Source organism: Taudactylus pleione, unplaced genomic scaffold (assembly GCF_031769625.1).
Source record: "Taudactylus pleione unplaced genomic scaffold, aTauple2 ptg000386l, whole genome shotgun sequence".
Lineage (NCBI taxonomy): Eukaryota > Metazoa > Chordata > Amphibia > Anura > Myobatrachidae > Taudactylus > Taudactylus pleione.
Genome location: NW_028284787.1, coordinates 20,843,597 through 20,864,371, shown reverse-complemented (window position 1 = coordinate 20,864,371; position 20,775 = coordinate 20,843,597). Strand labels below are relative to the sequence as shown.

Sequence of the window (20,775 nt, the reverse complement as noted above, 5' to 3'; positions counted from 1 at the left end):
TGCATAGACATATGTACATTTTGGTATCTTTATACAATAGACTAGGTAGTGTCTGTAATACAGCATAATAATTAGAGCAATAGGTGGTCTATATAGCAATGCTTCCCAAATTCAGGCATCAGAGACCACTATTAGATCTCCTAATTGTTGCATAGATGTATTCATTACTGGATGACACATTTTAAAACATCCACAGGTGGTGCTAATTTGTAATACTGAGAAGATCTGTAAAACATAAACTGTTGAGCCGCGTACACACTAAACGATAAAAATTAATGATAACTATACAGTTCCATGATGTATCATTCATATCGTCCAGTGTGTATGCAGTAAACGATAGAGATGCGCGCTCCTGCAGGGCGATTACAGTATCCCCTGTCAGCTGTACATGCAGCTCAACCTGGGAATATCGTTAACGATGCCATGCTGCCGAATGCAGCATGGCCCCGCTTCCCCCCTGCCGTGGTTCGTCGTAGCCGACTTTGTATGAGCCTTTAGTGTTACCAGAAGACCAAGTTTGGGAGACACTGGTCTAGAGTATAGATTGTATTTAGAGAGTTTAAAAAACAGACTTTTCATTATCAATCATATTTATCTCATGTAAGTAACAAATGGTCAGGAGTAGGTTAAATATCCCATAATATACATACATAATATAACCAGGGGAGACAGAACTGAGCATTCTAAGCACACATTCTCTTGCTTCATGTTAAAATGCTGCTCTCTTGTTCTGTGCACTGACTTGAGCGTTCAGATCCAGAAACTGAATAATTGGTAGGAGAATCTGCTGCCACTGGGCAGGTGCAGCAGTTCTGTTCCATGCCTTGTACTGCATGCTGTGGCCACAGCTCTAATAACATCATAATATATGCAACTGATATTGTGGTCTTGATGTGAGCCATTGGCTGAGCATGATGCCAAAAGTATCAACATCCATCTCCGTTTCCAGTTCTGCCCATTTCACTAGGAATATGCGGAATGTTGGAGGGTGACCAACTTTCCTGGAAGTTAGTGGTCTTTCGTGCTCTGGGATGTTAACGTGGTTGCTTCAGAGGAGGACCATCAACTTCCCATGGTTCCAGAGGACATGGAGGAGCCACAACAACATCTGCTCAATACAGTTTGAGTCCACTACCAAGCCTAGTGCATGCCGGCCTTCCCTCTCACCTGAGGGACCCCAGACTGGGAGCGCGTCTTTGGAACTTCAGACGCTTTGGTCCGGGATCTCCACACTAGGGGAGAAGCAATAGACGAGCTTCTATCCACGAGAGTGGGGGTCCACATTCCCAGAAATCAAACGGGGTTTTTACTCCAGTCTCTTTGCGGTTCCAAAGCTGGATGGCTCGGTCAGACCTATCCTGAACTGGATGGATCTCAATCCATACCTAAGGATTTTCAAGTTCAAGATGGAGTCCCTTCAGTCGGTGATTGCGGACCTAGAGGAAGGCAAATTCATTATATCTCTAGCTATCAAAAACGCCTACCCTCACATTCTTATCTGGCGTCTCACCATGGGTTTCTGAGATTTGCAGTCTGGAATTCACATTTCCAGTTTCAGGCCTTTCCCTTCGGCTTATCGACAGCCGCCAGGGTATTGGCAAAGGTCATGGCTGTGATGATGAGTCTCCTTCAGAAACAATGGATTACTATTATCCTTTACCTGGACGATCTCCTACTGATGACACATTCCAGGGACCAATTACTGCATACAAGCTCGACTTTCAGTTCAGCCTCCCCCTAGTTTTTTTACCACATGTTTACCAGTTTCCAATAACAGGAGTGTCGTTTTACAGCATCACAGTGACTGACAGCCATCTCAATCATCATGGGTGGATCCTGATATTTCCTTAGTCCCATCTGCAACTGATGTAGAGGCTATAGTTTCTGGGAATGATCATGGACTATGTCAGCGGGTGTTCCTCCCTCAGGAAGAGGCAACTTCCATTCAGGAGTGAGGATGGTCCTTCGACATCATCAGGTATCGGTACATGTTTGCATTCGACTCCTGGGGAAGATGGTTGCGGCATTCGTGGCCATTCCTTACGGAAGGACATTTCAGCTAAACCTCTTCTCAAAATGGACAGGATCCCATATTTTCCTTCACCAACGGGTAACATTAAGTCCCTGAACTTGGATACCCTTTCTCTGGTGGTTGAACCTCTGTACACCTAAATGGAGGGAAATAGATTCGGAGTGTGGTATTGGACTCTTATCACCACAGATGCGTGTCTGAGAGGCTGGGGGGCTGTCATTCAGGAACATCACTCCCAAGGACGCTGGACATCACAGGAAGCGAGTCTGCCGATGAACATATTGGAATTAAAGACAGTGTTCTACGATATTTAGACAGTATATCACCTGTTGTGGGGCCAAGCAGTCAGGGTCCAGTCTGACAATGCCACGACAGTGGCATACACAAAGGCACTAGTAGTCGGCCGGCTATTAAAGAAGTAAGCCGGATTCTACGGACAAGTTCGCGATCGGCAGAATGTGCATCCAGGGCAATGGGCACTACATCCTCAGGTTTTTCACCAGCTTGTCCAATGATGGGGTCTTCCACAGGTCGACCTCATGGCATCCAGACAAAATTATCAATGCTCTACTTCTCTCGGACAAGAGACCCAGTAGCAGTGGACACACTGTCAGTGCCATGGCAGTTCCAATTTGTCTATCTGTTCCCTCCATTCCCTCTTCTCCCTTGACCTCTACAATGCATCATAAGGGAGAAGGTCAAGGTATTATTGGCTGTGGCATTATCCCCCACTAGAAAAAGTCAGGTGCTGGTTCTGGATAATACAGGGAGACCCTACTCATTTTTCCCCCCTGTATTTCCAGAATCAGGACCAGATCAGAGCCCAGTGCTGGTTTGCTCAAAATACAGGGGTACCCCTGCGACGTCTGTTCCCCGTATTTTGGCAACCAGCGATGGTTGTGACTAGCCGAGTGCTGGTTTTGCAAAATACAGGGGACCCCTATGTCATTTGTCCCCTGTATTTTGCACAACCAGCATTGGGTCACTAAAAGCCCGGGGTGGTTGCTCTTTGGGTGGGGGGGGCATACCGTTTTTTTCCTTTTCTTTTTTTTTTTTTCTTTCACTGTAATCATTTTTTTAACCACAACAGCACAGATGGGTCTCACTGATCCCATCCGTGCTTCTGTGTCGATTACAAAGATGCATGTAGCATGGATCTCCCTGGTCCTTGTGCGCATCTGTGTCCTTGAAATACACCGCAGCACAGACTGGTCTCACTGATCCCGTCAGTGCTTCTGTGGCAATGACACATGCATCTGTATCGTGCATGACATCATTCCATGTGCACACACATGGAACAATGTCAACCAAATCATGAAAGATTGGTCAAAATCTTTCTGCATGTTCGGTTGATCTACGATAACGATAGACAACGCCGGGGGCGTGCATCGTGATCATCCACACACACGGCACTTTTTACACGATTGGTTGTTCCAATCGATCAAAAATTACCAAATCGTGTACAATATCGCACCGTGTATGGGGGCCTTAACATTTATGACTTGAATGTGACTGGTGGACATAAAGCATAAATCATAAAGCATAATCCTATTTTGCAATATATACTAGAATAATTCTGTTGAACACACCATTACAATTTTGTATGCATCTAATAACACATCAAGGACTCTTTGGTTTTAAGCACAGTCTTTATTTGTATTATCTTCATGAGTATTTGTCATTGTATGTAAGTTTTTAATACTTCGCTGCAAGTACCTATATTTTTATTGAGGAGTGCTAAGGGGTGCGTTATTTTTCCTCCTTGTGCTTATTCTGTTTTGTTTGTACCTTCAGACCACCGCAGGCAATTGCCAGTTTAAACCTCAAATTGCTGAAGCAAATATTCTATTATTCATTAAATAACTAACATCAGATTATATGATATATATATATATATATATATATATTGTGACACAGTTAGGTTAGGGGGTCCCTCTCCTGGGTAGAGGACTCCTTCCTTACACACACACACAGCAGCAGGGAAGCAGCACACCAGTCTGGATGCAAGTACAAGCTGGTCGGCGCCAGTCTTTATTGTACAATGACAGAAATATAAAGAAAACATAAATATAAATCCTTGCCCTGTCGGGGCACTAACTTCACTGGTAGTTCCCTCACTACCAGAATCTGGCAGGGCCTAATGCCCTCGCCAGCAACAAAGCACAGCACAGTACTCACAAATAGGTTTTTCAAGTGTCTCTGAGCAAACTCCCTGCCTGCTCTCCCAGGTGAGACACTCAGCCCTAAACACACTAGGCTTATATTGGCCACTCTCAGGTGGAAAACTAACAAGCCTGTTACCAGGCTGCGAGAACCAAAGCCTGGAGTGGCCGTGGGTGGAGCCCTCCCTCTCCTCTCACCCACAACCCCCAGGTCCCAAACCGGCTTTTCAAAAAGCCGAAACTCAAGCCTGCTACACTGCAGACTTTCTCCTGGGGGTTTAAAACACAAAAGACAGGAATCCAGGAATCTGGGACAAATGTACCTGCCACAGACCACTTTACCAGTGATCCTATCACAATATATGTATATATATATATATATATATATATATATAATATGAACTCGCAAAGTGTTAACCAGAATTATATACCTTTTAAATCATTTGGATAATTTCCTTTCAATAAGAACGATGCACACAAGTTGTAGTAAAGTAACGATGTATTTATAATTAAACAAATTATGTATTGATGTTCATAATACAGTATTTAAACTTTACAATACTAGTCAAAATACAATCAGCGATGAGAGAGAGAGGGAATTCAAGATGGTTGCTAAGAAAGCATGGTGAGAGTTATGTATGATGAGCTTTGATTATGCGTGTTTATAGGGGGTAAGAATTATTCTTGCAATATGCAGATACTATACCTATTAGTGAGATGTGGAGCTCATCACACCTAAAATAATACTTATGTGTGTGTGTGTGTGTACAGATACGCAGAGTAATGTAAGGGGGATGGTAAGGTCGCATAGATCCTATTGTTTACTGACCTCATGGTGGCAGCCATATTTACTGCAGACTCCATTTTGAATGTAAGAAATCTCGCATAAAACTAGCTCTGGAATATCTACGTAATGCATCCAGTAATTTCATACTACTATTATGAATGATCAAACTGAATATTGTATGCCAATTACTAATACATCAGGCAGACACTGCACCATTTAATATTCCAACATGCACAACACAAGCCGATTCCAATGTCCAACAATATCATCCCAACACAGACCTCACAATCCCCGTGGGGGGGGAAGGGCAGAAACACATGGACCTCCTTTGTTTACAAGCCTCATGGTCCCTAGACAAACTCCATTTTGAAAACTCACATGGCTATGTTCTGTAATACCAATATAATGCATCCAGTAAATCACATCTCTATCCACACATCTCCTCAATACTATAACTGGATATTGTCTGCAGATTGTTATACTATTTTCACACACTACAACTGTGTGATATCTTCAGAAAAAACATTATATTATATTGTATTCCAGTATCTAATATAGCCATCTTATTCAATGGGGGGAAGGGGAAGGGAGTATCACATGTATTGCCATTGTCTAACCCACATGGTGGCAGCCATATTTAACAAAACTGCAGTTTCCATTAAACGCATGTTTCAAGGCCTTATCACAAAGGGAACAACACATGGAACCCGAACCCATTTTTTAAATCACATGGTGGCTGCTATATTAAACTACAGTAGATGGTATGTATGTATATCCCAGCCAGTCATCCATAAAATAGACAAAGTAGATCACACTATATCATCCACTGTATGCTAACACCAATCTTTACAAATACCATGGTTTTGTTTCACAGAATATTACAAATCTCTTTCCTGTATGCTGCCCCTAAACTATACACATACTATTGTACACTACAGCATAGTGCATGCTACATCACTGACTTACCCCTATAGCTTACTACTGTTAAAAATCACTATATTATTAACACAAACTTGCTACAAATACCCATATAGGCTAACTACTGTACAGTTTTTTGTTGTTTTGTACAATATTTTTATTCAGATTTTCCAATATAACAATAACATTGAAGAGAAAAGAAAAGCGTACTTGAGTATACACTTACAGGAATGTACTGGAAAATGGAGAATCACAAAACAGATATCAACAATAGATATAGTAAAATAACTACTCTCCGATATCAGATACTATTGCTGAAGGGAAAATTTTTTAACAACTGAGCCTTTCCAAACTTATAATTTGCAAACATTTAGAACTAAGGATAACCAGTATCCTCAACTCAATTATCAAAAAGATCAAAGAAAAGTAACTCCACTTCTAAATCAAGTACCTTATCATATGCAACTTAAGTACATACAAATACACACATAAAAAGAAAGAAAAAACATAAGAACATACACAGGGTATACATGTACAAATTTTTTTAGGCAAGGAGAAGATACAATAGGAATGAGAGACATAGGAAAATTTAAACATGTCAAAGTGTCATAATATATATTACTATTATCATTATCAGGAAATTACTGCATTCTTGATGAGGAGTCTAGGGTCTCAATATACTGCCCCCATTTTTTATAAAATCGCAGTACTCCAGATTCAATATCCGTTAAGGCACACTGTCTCTCCAGATAAATCAGATGCAATAGAGCTGTAGTAATGTGCTCCAGTCTTGGAGGGGAACGTTCTATCCATTTATTAAGTATAGCTTTTTCGCTAAAGTTACAGTAACAGTAATTAAAGGTATAAGAGCTTTATGTGTAGATTGTACCCCCCACGACGTAAAGTTAGCACATAATAAAGCAACTGGTTCTAATGTCAGACTTAATCCAAAAGTCCTATTAATAAAAATCACTATTTTGTTCCAGAATTTTTGAACCTTAGGGCAACTCCAAAAATTGTGAAAAAACAAAGCATTGGGAGCACAGCATTTAGGGCATTGGCCTGTCTCTTCCTCGACCATGTGTTTGCATTGACCCTGCGAAATATATGCCCTATGAGAGGTACGAATATGGACCTCTTGTAATTGTGCAGATTGGAAAAAAGTGTTAAGGAAAGACGAATCAAAGTTTGAGGTGTTTGGATCACACCGAAGAACATTTGTGAGATGCAGAACAAGTGAAAAGATGCTGGAAGAGTACCTGACGTCATCTGTCAAGCATGGTGGTGGTAATGTGATGTATAAATAAAGTACTTGCGTTATGTGCACACCCTTCCGGGGTATAAATATTAGCCAATCTGAAAAATGTTCCACAAATAGGAAAATACTTCTCCTTGCTTGACAGCTTCTAATCCAAAAAATCTCCAGATAAATACAGAATTATGATATCCTACGGTAGTTTCTCCTCCAAAAGGGTATATAGAAAAAAACATATATCGTATATAGTGAAATATTATTTAATATACACAAAAATGAAGATAAAATATAAAATCATCACACAAATATTTAGCAGCGTACCAGATAGTGGGGGGTGCAGATTTCTCACACCCACAATAGCATTATAGGTAGGTACAATCCAGATACCTCCTGGGTATAGGTGCCTGGATCACTCCCAATATGTCACCCCTTCACCTGCGTAGCTGCTTTCCTTCCTTCACCAACGCGTTTCGGCTTCTCTATGGCCTTTACCAAGGTGTGTTACTAGTAGACCTGTAACCTCTATATACCCTTAGAACTATTCCCATTCGTCATCAATCAATTCCTTCCTAATTCATACATAGATCTCATTCACTTACATATAATTTCTACAGTCCGAAGATTCAGTAAAAAACATAACTCTACTTCATTCACATACTATTTTTAGATGTATAAATCATGTAAAATCATAAAAATGCAGCATGCATTTTTATGACTTTTTCAAAGGTCTAAGATACGGAGACTGTCACACGGAGTGCTGCTACTACAGTAGATCAATTATCATTTATCCACGGGCGAAACTCCTATTATTACCTGGATATTCCTACACTAATTCAGGCAAATCCTGTTTGCTATATCACTCATCATCAAGGAGCGGCATTAGCCGCAATTATTGATACACAGCTGTACTGATGAATTAATCTCTACAATTTTATAAAAGAGCACAGTGTTTAGTGTCATTTTCATTGCATATATGGTATTGATACCCAATATATATTGTCTGTTTATGTATGTAGAATAATGTTTGTATGTCATGCTTAGTTTTTATCTAGTCATCAATATGTTATAGGTCTAATAGATAAATAAATAATACATATATTTTGTACATTATATCTCATTAGTAATTTATGCTCATTAACTAGTGAGTTAACTGTAGTATTAGCGCAGAGTATTGCTTTTCCTTTTCATTATCTTATTCTTGCAAACATACACAGAGTTTGCATACTCCGCTGCAATACTTCAGTACTAGATCTCTAATAGGTTTCAGCGCCAGATATTGATAGTTTACAATAAATAAACGAATAGCCCACAAGCCACACTTGCTCAGAAGACATGGACATAGCTGTAAATGAACAAAAAGAACTAAAACGTCAGTAAAAGAACATTATATAAAGAGGATAGAGTGGTAACTTAGAAGGAGAATGTTAGTAACAATGCCCAGGCAAAGGAGAAAATCCAAAAAACCTCCCGTGCGCCGTATATGATAAGCCAACTGAATTACGGCCCTTTTGTGGAGGAAAAATAAAAAAATCCCTTCACACCCTCAATTTTTGAATGCTAGCCATTCAAAAACTGGCGGGTAAACTATGTTTCTGGGTAAGAAAAACACAACTTAAAGCTTATCACATCTAACATATGACTTATAGGTGGACGACCTCCATCTACCAATCACTTGAATGGCAGATGGAGGCAACCCGATAGCTGCTGCGCCAATACGGAAAGAATGAGTACCGTAATGCGCAACATCCAAACCCAGCTGACCCAAACAGCGCTTAAACACAGCATACTGAAACATAGTCAAGGGGAGGAGTCAGCATGCAATAACCTTTGTGAGCCAACTGACGTGCGCAGACCCGCATATATACCAGCCAAGCGCAAAGGGCAAATCTCAGTAATAGTATGAGGCTTGATGGTAACCTAACACCCACGCCCTAACTGAGAAGTTTTAGAACGGGGAATTTTGCACAGGATAGCCCCGGCCTGGATTACCACATGCTTAAATAATAGCCCGGAATCAGCAAACCTCTTACTAGACGTTGTAGTAAGCCGCGAGATATCTATGATGCAGGCCATGGGGCGGCGCACCAGTCCCCCTGAAAAAATGCCCCGAAGCCAGTTGAACCTGCAATTCAGCATTGTTAACCGGCTGCAATGGCCAAATCAACTCCAAATTGAAATCCAACAATAACGAAGCCCACACCCGGAGGTCATCTAGGATTTCCTTGAAAAGGCAGACACTAAAATGCGGGTTGGAGACCCCTGCAATGGCCCACTCCAGTTTACGGCAAAACACCCTCCCTATCGGAATGATCCGGCACGCAAAAAGAAATGAACCGAGGACCGACTGAACATGGCGCAATTTAACCCACCGTGAATCTAAGCAACATTGAATCTGACCTAGCAATCCGCTGCACCTTATCAGCCGGCAACCGGCAGCACCCAGCAACTGTGTCCACTTCGATACCTAGGTAAGACAAGCAAGAAGTCGGACCCTCCGTCTTGTCTGTGGCAACTGGCACGCCGAGTACCAGAAAAAGGGCTTGCGCAGAAAACAAAACTTCCCCACAGATGGGCCGACGAACAAAAAGTCATCCAAATAATGTGCAATGCCTGCATGGTCAGTACCAGCCTGGATACACCAATGCAAGAAGGTGCTAAACTTTTCAAAATAAGCACACGAGATAGCACAGCCCATGGGGAGGTACCTGTCAATAAAAAATTGGCCATCTAACTTAAAACCCATAAAACGTAGGGGCTCGGGGTATAACGGTAGCAGGCAGAAAGCAGATTTCATGTCCAATTTTGCCATCAAAGCCCCAGGACAAAAACCCTTAATCATCGCGAGCGCCTCATCAAACAACTGGTACTGAACCTGGCAAAGCGAGTGAGGGATTACATCGTTCACAGAGCCTCCATGAGGGTACAACAAATGCTGGATCAAACGGTATTTACCCTGGACCTTTTTGAGCACGACACCAAGAGGGGAAATGCATAGGTCGTGCAAAGGAGGAGAGGGAAAAGGCCCGGACATATGTCCCAAAGCCTATTCAGCAAAGACTTTCTGTCGCACCACATGGGGAAGCTCTCTGGCCGAACGCAAATTCCGGGAGGAGACTACATGCAAAGCGCCAGCTACGGGTAACCGTAAACCTAAACTAAAACCATCCAGCAAAAATTAGGAATCGTCCCGCAAAGGATACCAGCCCAACCATTTAGCTAACTCGTCTAGTGCCACCGGAGAATAGGCCTTACTTGTCAACTCTGATAATGTCAGACTTGCCCCCTGAACCGCCCTTTGATCCTGACTTACAGTCTTTGGTGGGGTGACTGCCATTACAGATGCGGCATGAGTGACAAACACGACACCCTGACCCCTGGGGACACTGAGAATCATTATAGGCAAAACACTTCCCCTTACCGAGCTCGTTCACACCAGCACGCGAAGGAAGGGAAGCCATTCTACCCTGTGCCCCTTCCGCAGGTGCCTTAGCTTCCTGGGTAACAGCTAACCAGACCTCCACGTCCTTACGGCCCAGAGGCATAACCAGCTGACCGTCCTGCTTCCTACGAAACGGTTTGTCGTAATATCTCCAAACAAGCCCTTGGATTTGACAAAAATATTGTGCACCAAATGAATATACTTAATTACATTACGGTGCTCCGTTGGGCACATTTCAAGGTAGCAGGCCGAAAAAAACAGTATACCGCTAAGCCAATGGTGAAAGCCACGGCAAGAATCCTCCCCGCCACCCACAGGTTTCTTGGCTTTATCTAAAGCTTTCTTCGTGTCATCGGTTAGAGAAAAACATCCACAAACTTACCCTTGCAAATCTTGTCCCTAACCCGCTTTCCCAAACCCCTGTCCACTCCCGTATTGGCACAGTGAACCATACCAGAATCTTCAACAGGTGCTACAATAGCAACCGGAGCTGACTGACGCTTAGCTGCTTCCTAACCAAATTCTGCGCAACCAGTTTAGCTAATTTACACAGGCGCGGCGGAGAACTAGACGAGGAGCTACTATCGCTAGACCCTGAAGATTCCGTATCAAACAGCAAAGGAGGGACAGCAGACTTCCCACCAGCCAGTCCCAACATCTCGTCACCGACAGCCTCAGGCACCACGACATCAGGGGCAACGATCACGTCACCTGTAGCAGGACCATCCACAGCGCTTCCACTCGAGATCGCAGCACCACCAGAAGCCATCACGGGAACACTAGGCAAAACACTACGGCGAGACATAGAGGATGTTAAATCACTGGACACCACAGCGGGGGTACCAGGAACTGTCGCTGGGGGAAACACCGTGACAGGAGGAGAAGGAGGTAAAGGGGGAGGGGCGGCGCCAATCGCACTGTGAGAAGGCACTGGTGTGCGTTGGGCAGGACCCTGTGGGGGAGCAAAATGCTGTGGACAAGATGGGGTGGAAGGCAAATAACCGGGAAAACCGGGCATAGGGTAATGAGGGAAAGGGTAAGGCTGAGCAAAATTGGGATGCCAGTAAGGAAAAGGGGTCCCCACAGGAGGATAAAAGGGGGAAGGAGAGCCTTGGCCAGGAAAAGGAGGAAAAACAGATGGTTGGGAAACTGTAGGATAAACTGAGGAGGACCATGCAGGGAGGGAAGGAGCAGAGGAAAAAGCAGGGAAAGCAGGATGGGCTGTTGAGAGGGGAAAGGGGTGAAGGGAGGAAACAGGCTGGGGGTGAAGGCTGGAAGGCAATGGGGGGGTGTGATAGAGAGGGAGCTGCCCCTCCCAATGGAAATGTGGGGTGCTGAGGGAAGGAACCCCCAGCAAAATTGACCCCCATGGAAATGGGGCCATGTGCTGGGGAAGCCGTGGGTGGAAGTGCCGGGCGGGGGCTGCCCGCGGGCGCTGGAAGTGGCGCCGCACACGCAGGAGCATGCTGGGAGGACACCAGGGTGAGCGGTGACCCCGCAGGAGACTGGGACCGCTCGCCCGGGGGGGAGAGCACCCAGAGAGAGGCCGCAGGAAGACAGCAGCAGGAATGTGGCCGAGCCCCAGGTGGAAGTAGAGGCCTCGGCCGGGATCAGCAGGGAAGATAAGCTGAGGCGGCCCCGGGCTGAGGAAGGAGGGGGGCTGGAGAATCCATGAATCGACAGGGGGGAGGGACGGAGTGCTTAGGTCGGGGCATGAAACTGGGAACAAATGAGGGGAGAGAGATGGAAAAAAAAAAGGGGGGGTGCAGGGGGAGTAGAGCAAGGGTGTGTAAATAGAAAAAGGGAGAAGCAAAGGGGGAATAGAAAGGACAAAAGGGACACACAAACAGGAGAATACGACAGGCAGGGAGAATACGACAGGCAGGGAGAATACGACAGGCAGGGAGAATACGACAGGCAGGGAGGTACAAGTATAAATGTCACTGGATACACTGTCCAGAAAAGGAAGTTGCCGGGTGTACACCAGCCTTATAAAGTCCACCAAGCCGCTCCCACGAGCTCCCACATGGTCTGCGACGAACCAACCATGATAACTCCCCCAAACTACTCTACCTAGCAACTGCTGACCAAATTCCACCCAATTACAAAAAAATAAGGACTCTTATATAGATTTAAACTTAATCAGTTCTCATCTCTTCGTAACACACACCTTGATAAAGGCCATAGAGAAGACCTCTCTCTTCAATGTCTCTGCAAGAGTGTCTGCCAGCGTCTCTCCAAGTGTGTGTGTCCTCAGTGTGTGTCTTTACTTTGGCTTCCAACCCCCAGAAAGAGGGTGTTTCAAATCTTTACTTTGAAACTCATGTCCCAACAGTGTGAGAGCCAGCTATACTATAGGTATTCAAATGCTAATTAGATTGTATTTTGAGCTAGCCAAACTGTGTATGCGTCTCTTCATATGTCAATGACCCTGACAAACTGGTTTCTGTGCCCTGACTCTGGAATAAGTGATTACATTTATATATATATTGGTTTTAGCTGTATAAGGAATTAATATTATTATATATTGATTTTAATACATATACTGTTAAAGGAGAAATAAAAGTTATATTTTAATTTAAATCAGTGCGCCACCACAGGACAACTTCTGTCTGTCTTTTGATTTAGAATGTTCTAAATAGTTGTCAGCTGACAGCACCCCTAGTACAAGGTGATCACCATATATGAAATACCGCCAGACCTATGTCTGGCGGTTCAAATCCTGACACCGGAAGGCCGGGAGCAGTGAAGATCCCGACAGCTAAAATGATAAGTATTTACTAACCCTAACCCTCCTTTAAGGGTGCCTAACCCTAACCTCCCTCCCTAGTGCCTAACCCTAACCCCCCTCTAAGTGCCTAAACCTAACCCCTCCCTTTCCCGCAGCCTAAACCTAAATCTCCTGGGGGGGTTCCTAACCCTAACCTCCCCCCGGGGGTGCCTAACCCTAACCCCCCCTTCTCCTAGCCTAAACCTCCTGGGGGGTGCCTAAATATAAGTCCCTCCGGGAGCCCTAAAACCTAACCCCCCCCCCACCGTTGTCAGTGCCCGGCTTACCTTTGTTCGGTATGCCGGGCGTTGGGATTTCTACGCCTGTCATTAGTATCTTGCCAGGATTTGACAGTCGGAAGCCGACAGATTATACTAACAAGAGGTAGAGAGCCTGATTCAGAGGTGAATCACTAATCCAGTCACGGATACATCTTTGTACTCAGCAGTACTGCAAATTTCTGCAAATGCCTCAGTGGCTGTAATTTGTACAGAGAAGGCCACTGGCTGGGTCTCTAATCTGCCGCTTTGTACAAAGACACCCCATCGGTCGCACCAACGGAACTAAGCCGCTGGGGCCAGTAAAACTGCATACAAAGACTCATGGCTGCGACCTGCCAACCAAACGCTTGTGACAAGCCGAGACAAACCACCCACCACCGCTCCCTGGTACCTCCCATGAACACACACTGACTGTCAATCACTCTGCGTCCAAATACCCACTACGGCCGCTGTCAGTATATGGCATGTGCAGTGTGATTCGGATGCATGCACAGTACAAGAACTATCAGCCAACTTCGGAAACATTTTCATAGCATCCACCTCTGAATCAGACCAAGAATGCCCAGTACCATGGCTGGAATATACATTGTTATTGGCAGAGTAGTTTATTATCGAAACTCCAGTATAAAAAAAAAGATCATCACATTGCGGAATGCCTTGGATAATTATAGTACTTAATTGAAGAATAAACAAAATGTTACTTACATGCATGCTTGGACTGGCCCACAGGGGTACAGGGAAAATATCCCTGTAGGTCCCACTGCCTGAGGGCCCACCACCTCCTCTAGGTATCAGGTTTCAGACTGTTCACTTGAATTATACAGTATACATATGTTACAATACGTTACACTGCACAGGACTATGGTGTATTTTCTGCAATGCTGTTATTAATCTGGTAATTTATCATGCATACAGTGTAGCAGTGTGTGTGTATATATATATATATATATATATATATGTGTGTGTTGTAATGTATGTATGTGTGTGTGTATGTATATATATATATATATATGTGTGTGTCCTCAGTGTGTGAGGACACACGGGAGGTTTCCTCGGGAGGGTTCAGTCCTCCCTGAGCTCGCCTTGTGTGTGTGTGTGTGTGTGTGTGTGTGTGTGTATTTTTTCTATATATATATATATATATATATATATATATATATATATATATATATATATATATATATAGAAAAAATAATCGGCACTCACCAAATATATGAAAAGGCTTGTTTTTATATGCAAAAAGAGGTTTAAAATACCCATAACAGCAAGGTGCAAAGGTTCAGTCCAGTCGACGTTTCGATCCCAATCCAGGAATTTTATCAAGACTCAGCAACCATATAGCAGCAGTTCCCAATTCCAAAACAACCAAGTGCAAAATGGAAAAAACCCCAGTAGGCCCACTGCCTGGGGGCCCACCACCTCCTCTAGGGATCAAGTTTCAGACTGTTCACTTGGATTAATACAGTATAGATATGTTACAATACATTACACTGCACAGGACTGTGGTGTATTTTCTACAATGCTGTTATTAATCTGGTAATTTATCATGCATGCGGCAGCAGTGTGTATATATTATATTACATTTTTTTTTTTTTTTAGAGGGTCCCCTAAGTATGGGCTCCTATCACTGCATTCCCCCGGTGGGCCCTTCATGCCCCAGTCCAACACTGCTTACATGTAAAAGTATGTCAAACATTGTCAGAATGAGCTATGCATACTTATAGGACTTGGAGTAAATAGATCTGTTACACTTTATTGTAACGCATCCATGTTAAAATTGTATTGCCCTGTTGTGTCTTGCCGCAGCTGAGCTTGGTGAGTGTGAGCATCCAGAACATACCCCAGAACTGGTTTCTGAATTCAGATTTATCCCAAATCAAACTGAAGCTATTGAGCTTGATATATTCCAGAAGTGGACAGAATGCAGGTACTGTAATGTAACTTTTTTTCATATATTCTCTGGAAAAACTTAATAAAATTAATGAGACAACAGTAGTACTTTATTCAACAGTTTGCTTTAGCATGGTTTCAGTCTAAATAAGACATGGATCCCTTATCTGAAATGGTTTTTATTTGACATCCAAAGAGCTGAGGATATTCTTATAAGCTTATTTGGGAGGGATGTATGATGCATCGCAATTTGTAGTTAAGATACAGATGTAGCTTAAATTTAGTTTAAAATAAAAATAGATCTATGTGTATGCAGCCACACAAAAATAGACAATACGAGACATTTAGCAGAAGCCAGGTTGTTCACTACATGGAAAGCCTACTAGAGAACCATACTCAAAAATGGCTGTAATTATTATTCAAAAGAGGAACTTTTTAGCTGAAAGTGGTGCTACAGTTGATCAACACTTAAGGTGGGTACACACAGTACGATGTGTACCCACCGATGCGATGGACGATCCGAGGGCTGACCTATCAGGCAGTCCCTACACATGGGGTGATCCGGTGCCCTGCCGCTCTATATGCTGGCCCCCCCCCATAGCACTGCATGGGATCATAGATAATTTGCCAGATTTTTTTGCATATCGTGCATACACATGGAATGATATAGCTGTATATCGTTCCAGTGCGCAGGATCCTCTGCTATATTGTTCCGTGTGTAGGGACCTAAACAGGTGATTATGGCTGTGAGTGATGAAAGTCCCACCAAGTCTATGGCCAGTGCAACTTCTCAGTGCAGCTCCGGGTGAATGGGGAGCCCTGACAAACCCAAGTGAAAATATCTTTGGGGACAATTTGAAGTCTCTTGTGGTATATACACCACCCACCTGGCTATATTTAGCAATGTGTAAAACATTTCAAATACATGTAGTCGATTTGTTAATAAAAAGGGTATTCAATACAATCCCAGGCGAACAGACCAAGCACGTTTCTCTCACCAAATGCAGATTTGCATGATTTTGCCACATACACCTGCTTGCATCTGTTTTGGCAGGTTGGGAAAACTCTTATATTGGTTGAGTACAGTAAGGATGTGCTCATGTAATTGTAAATTTATACATATAGGCACAGAGACTCCTTTGCAGCTTTGTACTATTTGCAGATGGTCATTGCCGATGAGGATGATGACCGTTCCCAGCACTAGCAAACTGCCATTCATATGCTGTTTTTTTTTCAAATTCTCTGAAGTCTCCAACACGTTTTGCTGGTATTGATGTAATCTGGTGCATCAGTGTGTCTGTTGGACCTACAAGGCTTGTGTACATATGTGTCCTCATACATCTAGCCTCAATACGCCACACACTGCGACTTGCATGGCATCGGTCATATTTTTTCACCGAAAATGTGTCTAAGTCGCAATGCAATGGGTCTAGGATGCACCAGCAGACTGTGCTGATTTAATTTGATATGTGACACTTGTGTGCACTTGAGTCTGAATATGAACCACAAAAGAACTTGGAATGAAAAAAGCTGCAGCCGCTACAGTGCAGCACTTTGTATACAGATTCAGAGACTCAGTCACACACACATATATATATATATATATATATATAATATGTACCCAAAATTCCACCACTCAACAAACAAAGCTTACAGATGAAACACATTTCATGAATCCGCACCAGTATTGGTGTGAGATATCTTCTTAACAGAGAGAAATTTTTTTGATCCACAGTTCATATCCTCTGAATCTTTTTATGAAGAATAATTTTTATTTTTATATGTCCATCGAGGTGCTACCAAAGGCTCTGAATAGTATGCACAATAAATAATTGAAAGAAATGGCAGAGTTTATATTATGGTGCACTCATGGATTATGGACTAAAGGACACAATAGATCCTTTGAAAACAATGGTAGCTTTTCAAATAGACCTTTCAGAAATGGAGCGACTAACAGAAACCAATGAGAGCCACGGCGATGGTATTTAAACAGGGAAAAGAAGAGACTTGGGTTCACGACCTTGACAAAGCAGCCTGGCGAAACGCGCGTCAGCATTCCCCGAATAGCTGCTAGTTCCTATTACAGGAATGCACACCATATAACAGTTATTGTTGTACCAATACCGATATGGATAAATAGGGACAGTGTGATTGAGCATCGTAAATACCAGCTGAAGAAGCGCTATATAGATTAATTGAGATTCTGAAGGAAACCCACATCTAGTTACTATATTATCCGAGATAATGGTTTAAAGTGGGATAGTATCCAACATAAATGATACACATTAAGCTATAATCAGATACTGTAAACATGAGTGATACTAAGTTGCACAGTTTGGAGTGAACTGCACAAATGTTACGAATTTATAGCAGATTATAAAGTTTACAGTCGGCACTACAACCTCACGGAAACTACAATGCAATCACTACACTATATAGTGACAATTTGAATATCACAATTTACTTAGCTGCACAAATTAAAATATTACAGTGACATATTAATATAGAAATCACTGAGAATTATAAATAAAACTAACAGCTATTAAAACACTCAGAGTTAGTGTAAGTCCGATATATTTTGAGAATTTTATTGATATTGAAAGCACTACTTATATAACCAGTAGTGAAAGGGGATGTATCTATTTTTTTATCATATATCTTTCTAACTAACTTTTCACACTCCTACTATTTATGCACTATCTATAATTTTAACCAACATTTTTGCTTTTTTCATGGAACACATCAAAAACTTTTTAATGAAGTAACTAATAAAGATAAATTATTTTAGCTATTTGTTGACAGAGAATTAATTGAACATTGATCCATGAGTACACCATAATATAAACTCTGCTTTTTTCTTTCAATTATATATAAAGCTTACAGATTGCTTGCCTGGGCCCTCCCTGAAGTATTTGGCCCCCTCCATACACTCCAACAAAAAAAGGTGGTACTCCAGGACTAACATGTAGAAGCAGAACAAAACGGTGTTTAATTCAAAGTTTCGGGGTTGAACCCTGTCATCAGGACATCCCCATCATGTGTCCTGATGATGAGAATCAAACCCAAAAGTTGAATAAACGCCGACTTTTTTGCTTCTACATGTTAAGGTACCCATCCATCTGCGACGGATTGCCACAATCCTGCGATCCTGCAACCCGGCATTGCAGGATCTCAGAAATCCAACATGTTACAATCAAGATCAAAAAATTATTGTGATTGTCAAATTGGATAAATTTTATGTGAAATGCGACGGATCATTGAACATCAATGGTCCCCGGTCGGCATTTCTGCTTCCATCGCTACATCGCGATGATCCATTGCAGATGTATGGGGTACCTTTAGTTCTGGAGTACCACTTTTTTTGTTGGGAGTGTGTGTATAATATGTATAATCCAGTGTAGCCGCCACTCCAATGCCCTCCTGGTTACCCTTTCTGGTCTAAAGTGGATCCATCAATATTATGATATATAGGTGGCACTCTGGACCTCTTGGCAAATAATGGAAACAGGAGTCCCAGTGTCAATTAACCTTTCATTGCCTTTATTGTGAGCGTTTTCTTCAGGATGAGAAAACTCTCACAATAAAGGTGTTGAAACGTTGATATACCACGTTCACCCGAAATGAACCCATTCGATAATTTATGGGATGTAGTGGAGAGGTCCATTTGCACCCAAGATCCTGCACCTTCATATGTCAGGCACTGTGGGAAGCTATCAAGATGGCATAGGTCATCATCTCTCCAGAGGTCTTCCATCCACTTGTGGGATCAATGCTACACACACACTTTATCAGCTCTACCCGATTGTTGTTAAAATTATTTAATCAGCTGATCATGTGACAGTAACTCCATGAAAGAATGCAGACACGGTCAAGTACTGTAGTTTACTTTTTTTGTTCAGCCCAAACTCCATAATGGGTATGAATTGTGATAATTATTTTATTTTATTATTATTACTTTTATTTTAAATGGAGCCACAAAATGTATGCAGTGCTGTACACGGTATACATAGAAAACTGAAAACGGTAACCGGAGCATAAATACAGCACACAATAATTACCTCAGCATAAGTACCAAACATTAATATCCTACCACATGCGACTCGGCTGTATCTGTGTGCGAAATACTACATTACATTGTCACAGTCACTGACACTGTAAAGTAGCATTTCGCATGCAGATATAACTGCAGTTGCACACAGAATATAGGCATGTTGTTGCATATCATATTAAACAGCATAAGCTTTTACGTACAGTGCCCTCCTAATGCTGCTTCTTCCATAGCACATTCAATGTCACAAGTGCTGCGCATTACTCTCTCCTTAGGAGCATTCAGTGCTGAATTGAGTCACACAGCGCTCATACATTGTGTAACGCATCATGCATCGCAGGAAATATAGATGTATGTGGACACATCTGTATTTAGGGGAAGAGTTGAGTTGGATGGTGAGCTGGAAAGGATCTAACTAACATTGACTTTGGAATGATTGTTGGTGTCAGACAGGGTGGTTAAGTATCTCAGGAACTGCTGATCTCCTGAGTTGATGTGCCAAACGAATAGTATCCAGTGAGTGGTTTCAAAAACACATGGTTAACGAGAGAGGTCCAAGGAGAATGGCCATACTGGTACAGGCTGACAGGAAGGCCACAGTGACTCAAATAGCTACAGATGTGTCCACATACATCTATCATCCGTGCACTACAAGTCGTGCCACACACAACGTGGGAGCTCCGTGTGACTTGGTAGCGCACAGCGTCTTTTGTGCGACTTTTCTTTTTATCTTCAAATGTGTTTGAATTACACAACTATGTGAATAGATAGCACAAGCAGCTTCTGCTTTTAAAATGATATGCAACATGCCTATGCTCTATTTGCTGTGCATGCTAAACAATACGATAGTGTGGGGCCCCCGGGCAATAAACCTGTGGGGGCCCCTATCAGTAAAAGTTGTGTGTGTACAGTATGTGTATCCTACATGTATATATATATGTGTGTGTGTGTGTGTATATATATATATATATATATATATTCAATGGGTAAAAAACCTTACGGTTTTACATGTCGCATTAAGGCTTCTTACACATGATCGCCTTATTGGACGTGTTCTCCTTGCGCCATACAGATATGGTATGCCATCACCCTGTGGTTAACTGCAGATTCAGCACTCTCACAGAATGAGATTGCTGTCACTCACAAAATGGTGGAGCTGCTAATTCACAGAATTGTGTGCTCATTGGAATACA

The 20,775-nt window shown here is 42.6% G+C and overlaps 1 protein-coding gene across 1 annotated transcript in view; it reads left to right on the top strand.

The window, feature by feature from the left end:
- EPB41L4B (erythrocyte membrane protein band 4.1 like 4B) overlaps window positions 1-20,775 on the top strand; it is a 316,007-nt gene that overhangs the window by 201,707 nt on the left and 93,525 nt on the right. Inside the window, exon 7 of the mRNA XM_088445740.1 lies at window positions 15,451-15,571. Coding sequence (XP_088301866.1) covers window positions 15,451-15,571 — 121 coding nt within the window. The remainder of the gene's footprint in view (window positions 1-15,450; window positions 15,572-20,775) is intronic.